General features: G+C 46.3%; 1 protein-coding gene across 1 annotated transcript in view; it reads left to right on the plus strand.

Moving 5' to 3' along the window:
• MED12 (mediator complex subunit 12) overlaps positions 1–10,670 on the plus strand; it is a 34,807-nt gene that overhangs the window by 6,049 nt on the left and 18,088 nt on the right. Inside the window, exons 5-20 of the mRNA XM_009997182.1 lie at positions 55–230; positions 455–565; positions 1,112–1,366; positions 2,702–2,848; positions 3,128–3,227; positions 3,664–3,800; positions 4,594–4,725; positions 5,104–5,230; positions 5,821–6,050; positions 6,490–6,570; positions 7,474–7,647; positions 7,894–8,038; positions 8,946–9,064; positions 9,205–9,348; positions 10,215–10,378; positions 10,637–10,666. Coding sequence (XP_009995484.1) covers positions 55–230; positions 455–565; positions 1,112–1,366; positions 2,702–2,848; positions 3,128–3,227; positions 3,664–3,800; positions 4,594–4,725; positions 5,104–5,230; positions 5,821–6,050; positions 6,490–6,570; positions 7,474–7,647; positions 7,894–8,038; positions 8,946–9,064; positions 9,205–9,348; positions 10,215–10,378; positions 10,637–10,666 — 2,272 coding nt within the window. The remainder of the gene's footprint in view (positions 1–54; positions 231–454; positions 566–1,111; positions 1,367–2,701; positions 2,849–3,127; positions 3,228–3,663; positions 3,801–4,593; positions 4,726–5,103; positions 5,231–5,820; positions 6,051–6,489; positions 6,571–7,473; positions 7,648–7,893; positions 8,039–8,945; positions 9,065–9,204; positions 9,349–10,214; positions 10,379–10,636; positions 10,667–10,670) is intronic.

Consider the following 10,670-nt stretch of genomic DNA (forward strand, 5'->3'; position numbering starts at 1 on the left):
TTCCTGCTTCTGTTTACCATGGCAGTCGTTACTAACCTGTTTCCTGTTCTCCAGAATGGACACAGATCATCACCAAATACCTGTCAGAGCAGCTGCAGAAAATTGCCGAGTTCTATAGACAGCTGCCAGGGCAAGGCTGTGGTTCACCATCTGGGCCAGTGCCCCAAGAAGTGGAACAAGCTTTGAAGCAGTGGGACTACAATGAGAAGCTAGCTATGTTCATGTTCCAGGTGAGGAGCTGGATGGGGCGTGTAGCAGGGAAGGGCTAGGGGAGGTGGGTTCAAAATGATTTGGTTTTGCAGTATATTCTCTTTCTTGGCCTAGACTCTTAGGGCTGGTTGCAGTTATGAGCTCAGCAGTACTGTGCAGACCTGTGGAGTTATTTCCACTCTTAGAAAGCTGCTGCTGCTCTGCCTTAGTGCATGTTGCTTCCTCTGCCTTTATCTGTGTACAGGATGGCATGCTGGACCGGCATGAGTTCCTGACGTGGGTCCTGGAATGCTTTGAGAAGATACGCTCAGGAGATGATGAGTTCCTGAAAATGCTCCTACCCTTGTTGCTGCGGGTGAGAAAGAGTACCCAGCTTGCTTCAGGGGAGTGCTGGCTTCTGCTCGTGCCCTTCCTATTGCCTAAGGGATGCTGAGCTGTTTTGCACAGAGATTACTAGGGTGTCCTTCTGAGCATCCTTCTTAGGTCATACAAGGATACCTTTTTCATCCTACTCTCTTCTGTTTCGTCCTCCTGTACTCTGTTTCCCTGGACTGGACTTGGTAATCCCTGCCCGTATTATAGCTGTGATAGCTGGACTGGTTGTGCACCACTACGTGGAAGCTGCTTTTCTTTCTGTCTGTTGCAACAGATTCTAGGTAGACATTTGACTCTCTGGGAAGGCTGGGTCTGGGTACATTTTGATACATGAAATCATTGACATGTAGCATTTAAGGATTTTTTCTGATGCTTAGTAGCCAGTGGGTGATTGATGAAACTAAGCAGCTCTCTGCAAACAGGGGCTGTCTCTACAAGGTGGTGCCACATAGTATATTACTTCGGGAGGGTCAAGCCTTTCTCTTGTTTGTAACGAGGGCATTTCCCCCCTTCCCTTTTCCTGCAGTACTCTGGAGAGTTTGTGCAGTCTGCATACTTGTCCAGACGTCTGGCCTACTTCTGCACCCGCAGGCTTGCTATGCAGCTGGATGGTGCTGGTGGGCACCCACCCCACATCCTGTCTGCCCAGACTGGGAATGCTCTTCCTTCAACTCCCACTCCTCAGCCAGCTGCAGGGAATCCTCCTTCCAGCCCTTTCAGTGACTTACTGCAGTGCCCCCAGCACCGGCCAGTGGTATATGGGCTTAGCTGCATCCTCCAGGTAGGTTTGAGTAGTGGCTGGTGATATTTGGGTCAACAGGGGTAGTTTATATTGTATGCTATCACAGAAAAATCATTACAGTCTGAATCAGCAACTACCTGAGTATAGAAATACCAAACCATGATTGTCAACTGGTAGGCTGAGGTGTTACTCAGCTTTTGTATCAGCCTGAAGTGCTGTAACAGTGCCCTTGACTGACTTGTGTAAGAAAAAGGCGTTGGAATAGAGCCTTTTGTTCTGTTCACAGGTGCCTCAGAGAGAGACTGTGAGAGCTTTGAAGAAGAGGGAGTGAGAAAGAAAGGGTGACTTCCTCTTGTGTATATCAGAAACAGGTTGTCATCTAAGAAAGGGAATTATGCCAGAAATGAAAGAGTGCTTGATAATTTTTTGAGCTCTTAAACAACCCCTCATCAGATTTAGCTGATTTGGTTTCGAACACAACCTGCTTTAAAAGTTCAAAATAGCTAATGATGGTCTGGTCTTTTTTAGTACATGTCAGAAGAGCTCTTCTGGCAGAAAATCTGCAGAGCTGCTGATCTGCAGATAGCAGACATGGCTAAGGCAAAATAAGATCTAGTAGTTGGAAGTTGGAGCTGGGTAAAGTCAGGCTAGAAGCATGTATTTCTGACAGTTTACATAATTGACCTTTGCCCAAATGCTCTTGAGATATGATGGATTCTTTGATTTGAGTGTTTAAAGCAGCCTTGGTTGTCCATCTTAATGTCTGACCCCTTGTGTAGGGGTGTATCTCAGGAATTGTTCAGTGAAGTTGTCTGTTTGTGTGGGTGTCTGTACAAGATCATGAAAGAATAAAAATACACCTCTAATAATATTGGTATTATAATCATTACTGTAATCATACTTGTAATTACTAAATAATATAGTATAATGAGTTTGGGTCTGTTGACTCATGATTCTTATCACTCTTTAATCTTGATGAGGGCTGTAAGTCACTCCTGGAAATACTGCTCCTGGACCATGAGGGTTGGATTCTGCATCAATGGTGTGAGTTATAGAGAATAAGTTCTGATTAGAAGCAGCAGGGAGCTCTCTTTTGGGTAATGTGGAACTCTGGTCTTGGCTTCCTAAACACACCCAGGGTAAGAAACTGAGTGCAGCAAAAATAAAAGTTCATTCCTCTCTACTCTAGTATGGTCTTTAGCCCAAAGACACTTTCAGAGATTAGAACTAAAAATAGTAAATATGTATACAGGATGACTAATGTCTGGGCATTCAAGATATTCAGGATAAAGGGGTGATTGTTTTTGTGGAAAATAATCTTACTTGTTTTGACCTTGATTTGCTCAATGATAGTGACTTTTCTATCTGTTGCAGAGTATTATTTTGTGTTGTCCAAGTGCCCTTGTGTGGCATTACTCATTGACTGATAGCAGGATTAAGACTGGCTCTCCATTGGACCACCTGCCTATAGCCCCATCCAACTTGCCCATGCCGGGAGGGAATTCGGCATTTACACAGCAGGTGAGCAGTCTTCAAAAAAGGGAGCTCTTGTGGTCTAGGATAATACCTGTATGTTAATTCTCTCAGGATTTTATTTTCATGATATGTGCTAAGCAGAGCTCCCAAGGAATTAACCGCTCCCATTCTGCTATAAGCATGACAGTGATGTCCTTGAAGACGGGCAGGATCTAACCATGAGTAGAACTGCTGTAGAGTAGAACTCTTTGATTTCTGATAATTTTGTCCACAGGACCTTCTGAGGCATCCTTCTGTATGCTTACACAAGTCCATTGCTTCTAGGTTCGGGCAAAGCTGCGTGAAATTGAGCAGCAGATAAAGGAACGTGGCCAGGCCGTGGAGGTTCGCTGGTCATTTGACAAGTGCCAGGAAACCACAGCAGGTAACTTGCTGTAGGTTAAAGCTTCTCTTCCCCAGTTCCACCCTGAGAAACTTCCTGTCTGGCTATTTTCTTGGATTTTTTTCTGTTTGCTGCTGGTGGCGTTTGCTGTCAGCAGGGAAAAAAAGCTCATTTTCTTTCCAATGGAAAATCTTGTATGGGTCTGTTTCCCAAGGCATAGGGGGAGATTCTATTATTGGGAGCTGGAAATCTGTACCAGAGAACTATACTCTTGTACATGTGCCACATTCTTATGCTTTCCCTGAATATCTAGTTGGCTGTAGTGAGGGTCAGGATATACTAAGCTGGGTGGACCATTGCCTGACTGATACAGCTTTCTTTAGGTAGTCTCCTGAGCAATGAGCTCACAGAAACTTTTTCTTCAGTGTCGGTTGTATCAGTTGCCAAATGTGCATTTCTCTCTTCTCTTTTCTCCTAGGTTTCACTATTGGCCGTGTCTTGCACACTTTAGAAGTTCTGGACAGTCACAGCTTTGAAAGATCTGACTTCAGCAACTCCTTAGATTCCTTGTATAACAGAATATTTGGGCTGGGTCCAACGAAAGACAGTCATGAGGTGCCTTGGGACTTTCCTGCTGGGCCCTGGTCTTGGACGTGGCTATGTTCTTGTTTATGTTCCACGGTTACTGTCCTGTGTCTGCAGAGAGCTGACTAGGTAGTGGCCTTTGGCCAAGAGATGTGATCTCCATTGAAAAGGATTTTGTGCAGCTTTAAATTAGGGAGGTACTAAAATGAGAATGGGAGGTCTGTGCTCTAGAAAGTCTGTGCTAACAAATATGTGTAAGCTTAGGACAATCCACACAGCTAGCTGAGGAGAGCCTCCTGATGGAAGACAGTCCAGGTAGCAGATTGATGATAAAAGTGTTATTTGTCTGAGAGAAGTAAATGCTAGCCTTGTCAAATTCTGGGCTGGCAACTGCTTTCTGGGAGTTCCTCTTAGTCTGGTAGGTGCCTTGTTTATGATGTGCGGGACCATAGTGCAGCCAATACTGGACTGGTTCCTGGAAGTGAGCTGCAGGACTGGCCATTTGCTTTGTATGATGCCGTGGAGAAGCTGTGTTTCACTCTGTGCTGAGATTAGCACTCCATAGATGTGCTGGTGGAGGAGAGATGGTTTTCTGAAGCAAAGCCAGACTAGAGATTTGTCAAGGGCTGTGGATCACCTTGTGTTGCAAAGCAGAGTCAAAGCAGAGACAAAGCAGGAGGGCTGTTGGGCAGAGGGGGTGTAGAAGTCTTCGGGCAGTGCTCTGTGGGAAGTAAACTTGCTGTTACATCCAACCTGAGGCCTTAGGACTGCCCACCTCTGCTCTTTGGCTCACCTTCTCACTGTAGTGCTTGTATCTCAACAGATCTCCCCAGATGATGATGCAGTGGTGGCCTTGCTGTGTGAGTGGGCTGTCAGCTACAAGCGCTCTGGACGCCACAGGGCTATGGTTGTGGCCAAACTCCTGGAGAAGCGTCAAGCAGAGATAGAGGCTGAAGTAAGTCCCTCTTCCTGAAAGGCCAGCAGTGGTGAAGGAGAGCAGAGGTTACCTACAGCTGTCTTAACTGTTAGGTTGAAAGGCAAAGGCTGATCAGACAGTGCCTTTTAACACTGATGCTGACAGTTACGACATTTGCTCCATGTAACCCAAAGTAGGTCATAAATGAGCCTATGGGATGGTGTGCATTCCATTTCTTGGATGTGTTGAAGACAGGTGATTGCAGTGTGGAAGTGTTGGCATCCTTGGAGACTGTAAAGTAGCTTACAGAAGCCTGTGAGGTAGATTTCCTGTAAGTGCAAGATAGGAAATGTCCCTTGAAAACTGCTTGAATTTCTCCTTTGTGACAGCAGTTGGTACTATTTTCTCTTTCTACAGAGATGTGGGGACTCTGAAGTCGTGGATGAGAAGGGCTCCATCTCCTCAGGCTCTCTCTCAGCAGCCAGTGCTCCTGTATTTCAGGATGTCCTTATGCAGTTCCTTGACACTCAAGCTCCTATGCTAAGTATGTAATAAGAACATGTGTTCTCTTGGTTTCTAGCTTTCCCTCTCCTGCAGAAGTTGAGTTTGTGTGCTGTTCTCTTGTGCGTAGGTCTTGGATGTACCTAGATTCTGTCTCTGTCTCCTTGTGATCTGGAGCATGCCTTGGAGAGGGAGAGAGAAAGCAGCCTGGAGGGCCAGATGACAGAAAGATAATGCAGAAGCACTCCTGTTAATAGAGCATTGGCCAAGAATAAATGAGTATAGCCTAATCAGGAATTAATTCAGGCTGGAAACTCGAGGGAGGTTTCTAACTAGTAAATGACGATTAAGGAGGACAGGATGCAACTCTGAATGATACAGGCAGCTGTTTGTACAGCCAGGAATGACACCTTCTGGCTAAAGTCCTGTGCCTCAGGCTAACTGGAGAGCTTTTGACTTAATTGCCACCTGTTGAAACTGGGCTTTCTCCATTTAGTCCTTGCAGTGATCTCAGAACTTTGTATCAGTCACTTAATACGTTGAGATATCTGGTGGCACTTTCTTTACCCGAGCTTAGGTGGCTGGTGTTGCTTGAAGTGTTGCAGAAGGGCTCTGTCTTTGCTGTCCTTTCAGCTGATCCTGGGAAAGAAAATGAGAAGGTGGAGTTCTTTAACCTGGTGCTGCTGTTCTGTGAGCTCATCCGGCACGATGTCTTCTCTCACAACATCTACATGTGCACACTCATCTCCCGGGGTGATCTTGCCATGGATTCTCATGGGCCTCGCCCTCCCTCACCCTTTGATGACCCTGCTGAGGAGCACGACAGGAAGGAGACAGAAGGAAACAGTGGCATCAAGCTCGAGGTAAGAGCACAAACACCATGGTCCTGCTGTACATGTCCCTGTGTTGTGCTTGCCTGTTTTCACCAGCTTTGCAGCCTCCTGGCTGTTACCTGCTGGAAGATGACTACCAGTGACTCATGCTTCTCCTTCCCCAAGCCTATTTCCTTAGCATTTCAGTTTCAAAAATAGAAGGGTACTGTTTTAAGTGGCTGCAAAGGGTCTGCAGAATGTAAAAGGGTAGACAGGAAAATCTGGCACTGCTCAAAGCTGAGGAGCCTATCATGAGGTGCTGTGTGAGGCCTGTCCCTGATGTTTGCAGTGTGTTAGGCTCCACCTTCCAGGCACCATGGATGTGTTGGCATATTGCTGTCACTGTCCAATGTGTGTATTGAGTGCTGTAGTAAACAATTACTATCTTGTTCCCTGGTGCATCACTGAGATGTAAAGAGTCTGTTCCCAGGACACAGGTCTTTCTGAGCCCATGGACATCGACCACAACTCTGGAATGCTTTTTGATGACATGGAGAAGACAGACTTTTCGGTAGGTTCCCACATTTTCTAATTGCTTCTCCGTCAGTAGGTCAGTGTGTTGTAGTGGGACCAGGGACAGCACATACCTCTCTTCTGTGTGAGTTCTCAGTCTCTGCTGTAGAGCTGGTATGATGGTAGGGGCTGGGTTTGTAAGACAGCTGGCACTGTAAAGAGGTCCTTCTAACCTGTCTGTGCAGGTTGGGGTCCATCAGAGTAGAGTGAGTTCCTATCATTCCTGGGATCTCTTACTCTCTGGCCACTGCCAGTCCAGTGTTTGGGCAGGGTAGGAAGTAGGTTGCTTGGAAGTGAAAGGGAAAAATGCATGACCATGATAGCAGCAGGACTGATTGGGAGTGACCAGTTACCTTTGGCAGAGGTTTTCTTCATCACCTGGGAGAAGACACAGATCTGCTGTCATCGTACTGTGTGGCCTTCAGTACTAGTTGCGTTTTACCATTCTTCGTAATATTTGTGGGCATAGTTCATGGTTGCAGAATGTTTTGGAGCATCTACTAATAAAAATAACTTGTGGTTGAAAACCCCTTGAGAACTTTCATTCCTTCTAGCCTTTCAAGAGACATGTTAGGCAGGTGTGATGTGCAGAGCTATGTGGTTTTCCCATGGCTTTCCCAAGATCCTTACCTGTTCTGTGGAGATGGTTGCTCCCAAAATCCTAAGTTGTGGTTATTTATTTCCTATTTTTTTTACTCAATATACAACATGGACCAGAAGCAGAAATGGGCATAATGTCTTCGTATATTACCTTGGTCACTGCTCTAAGAACTGGGTGTTTATCCAACCTCCCTTTTCCGGCTCCTTTTTAGGCCTGAGCAGATGTACCTTCCTTCAGCAATATTCACTGTTGCATGATTGTGTTCCCTAACTACCTTTTATTGTTCTTACGTGTCCCTAGATGTTTTCTCCTCCAATGCATTGTGAATCTAAAGCCAGCCCTTCCCCTGAGAAACCAGATCCTGAAAAGGAAGCGAAGCCTCTGCTGAAGGATAAGTCTGTGGAAGGAATGTTGGCATCCCTGTATGACCAGCCTCGGCACATCCAGTATGCAACACACTTTCCTATTCCTCAGGTATGAGACCTGCTTACAGCCTTTCCCCTGTTGCTGCCTTGTGCTCTGGCCATGAGGCTGCTGTGTTTCCCTGTCGTCCTGCATGCTTTTCTGCACTGCTGCAGGAGGTGATCCACTTAAAATGTTTACTCTGAGCAACTTCTGAGATGAAGCTTTCCTTTTCCTTCAAAAGCTCCAGATGTGGAAGAAGATTAAAGCATTCAACCTCACAGTTGCTAAATGCAGCTTTCTCTTTTGGTTCCCTAGGAGGAGTCGTGCAGCCACGAGTGTAACCAACGGTTGGTAGTTCTTTTTGGGGTTGGAAAACAACGGGATGATGCTCGACATACCATCAAGAAAATAACCAAAGACATTCTGAAAGTCTTGAACAGAAAGAGCACTGCAGAGACGGGTTAGTAGGACTTGAGCCATTCCTTTCTGAAGTAGGAATTATCTTTCCAGTTGGCTGGCCCCTTCATCTGGAGTCTCACAGTGAAAAGATTTTATAGAATATGCAGTGCCTGGTCAGCTGTATCACTCACTGAGAGTCTAGAATGGTGCTCTGTTCCCAGACATACTAACCAGCAAGTAAGATGATTAGTTCCCTGCTGACATTTTCTGCTTAATTGAACTTCTCATCAGAAGAGGATTAAGTCATGTCAGGTTCAGAGTTGAGGCCCTGTCGAAAACTTCAGCTTTTCAGATTTTATTTCCTTCTTGCATTTAGATCCTTGCACAAGAAGCAAAGAGGACTTTGCCATGCATATTCAGCAGACACCTTCATTAAATGTAGCATGCCATTATGCTTGAGGCACATGCTAAATGTATAGGATGGGAAATTTGGATAGCTCTGTCAAAATCAATAGAAAGCCTCTGACTTCTGTCAGCTGAGAATATAGCTACAATTTCTCTTCTCTCTTAGTCTGATTCCTGAAAGGCATCCTTTAAAAGATGAGGTGCTCTGACAAAGGAATTTTGAGGCTAGACATCTTCAATCCAGAATGTCTTTTCATCAGGGAAACGGTGTGCCTCTAAATTGAGAAAGTATTTTTTCCCCTCCAAGGAGTGCTTCACTAGGGATAAGCTAGATGTTAACTCTATTGTCCGTCACAGGTTAGGAATTCCTTCCTCAGCAGTTTGTTTTGAATTTAAGATGGTCTTTATTAGCTTAAGGTCTGGGACTTGGGCTTTTTGGCTATGCGGCATGGCATGGGCTGGTCTTGCTGAGGGTCTTATCAGGTGCTGGTGACTGATTTCTAGACCTCCTCTGATGAGGAAAGTAGCCTAATACTGCTTTCTTATCCTCCCAACTTTGGTAGGTGGAGAAGAAGGCCAGAAGAGGAAAAAGAGCAAGCCAGAAGCATTCCCAACAGCTGAAGATATCTTTGCAAAGTTCCAACACCTTTCTCACTTTGATCAGCACCAAGTCACATCTCAGGTATGAAACTTTCAAGACTGCTGTCCTTCTTGGACCCTGACTGTGTTCCTTTGCATTAGTTCCAGGAGGGAAAAGGAGATGGGTCTGCTGAGGGACTTCTGCAAGAGGAGGTGGTACAGTGTATCATCTTGCACTTGCAGGTATCTCGCAATGTCTTGGAGCAGATCACCAGCTTTGCCTTGGGGATGTCTTATCACCTGCCTCTGGTACAGCACGTGCAGTTCATATTTGACTTGATGGAGTATTCACTCAATATCAGTGGTCTTATTGACTTTGCCATCCAGGTAAGCAGAGTGTGCTCAGCTGCTTACTGGGGGGGTATATGAGCCTGAAGGGCAGCAGATCTGTGCTGTGGTAGTTGGGATGCTCCTGGGATCATTGGTAACCCTCTGACCTGTGTTGTGGAGACAGTCAGATTAGGTGGTGAGTGCTGTGGTCCTGGGCTGCGGCTGTTAGGGAGAGGTTTTGGTGCATAGTCTTACACATTCTGTTCTGAAGGTTATTCTTCCAGAGGCTTCAGAGTTGTCTCCAAAGGACTTGCATTGCATCCCTGTCACTGGATGCAGCAAGGCCTTGTTATGAATGAGGAGGAGATCATCTGTCTCTGGCAGCTCTTCCACCTCACTCCCCTGGAACGATACTTGGCACATGGCAGCACAGGCAGCCTTCTGGATCCTGAGGAGATCATCTGTCTCTGGCAGCTCTTCCACCTCACTCCCCTGGAACGATACTTGGCACATGGCAGCACAGACAGCCTTCTGGATCCTGCGGAAATTCTGTTGCTGTTCCTGCAGCCAGTGCCAGGTGTCTTCTGAAGCCTTGTGGTGGTTGCTGACGGCACTGAGTCTGTTAGCCTTAAAAAGGGAGCAGAGTGAGATTTATGCAGGACAGAATTGCCAGACAAGCTGCATGCTAGGATCTGTGACCATATCCCAGTTACCCTCTGCTACCCAAGCACTGACAGTCTGAGTGAGACATTGTGCCTAAGTACTGGGTGCCAACTGTTCCAGGGGTACATCTTTAGGCAGAAAATGCCTGCCAGTCCCTTTCCTGGCAGGTCCTAAATGCTGTGGGTGTGGTGTGCCAGCTCCATTTCTGACCATACCTTACCCCTGTGGCTGTTGAAGGGTTTTTCTGTCATTGGGTGCAGTTGCTGAATGAACTGAGCGTGGTGGAGGCAGAACTGCTGTTGAAGTCCTCCGACCTTGTTGGCAGCTACACCACCAGCTTGTGCCTGTGCATCGTGGCTGTGCTGCGGCACTACCACTCCTGCCTTATATTAAACCAGGACCAGATGGCTCAGGTCTTTGAAGGGTAAGGGAATCTTCTCCTCACTGTGTGGAAGAAAGCAACATATCTTCTGGGGGCTTGTAAGGGGCAGGTGTATATCTGTGTCCTTCCTGAAGGGCAGCAACTTTGGTGCCGGAGAGTTCAGCTCACAGAATTTGCGGGAGATGGGATATGTTACCCAGTGAGCATTGTTTCTTGGAGCTCAGGAGGAGTTGTATGTAATGAGGTTATTCCTTCAGATTTCCTTTTTGTGGTGCTGCAGTGTTTTTTGTCTCTATACAGTCTGTGTGGGGTGGTGGCACATGGCATGAACCGC

This window comes from Chaetura pelagica, unplaced genomic scaffold (assembly GCF_000747805.2).
Source record: "Chaetura pelagica isolate M959 unplaced genomic scaffold, ChaPel_1.0 scaffold344, whole genome shotgun sequence".
In the NCBI taxonomy this organism is placed as follows: Eukaryota; Metazoa; Chordata; class Aves; order Apodiformes; family Apodidae; genus Chaetura; species Chaetura pelagica.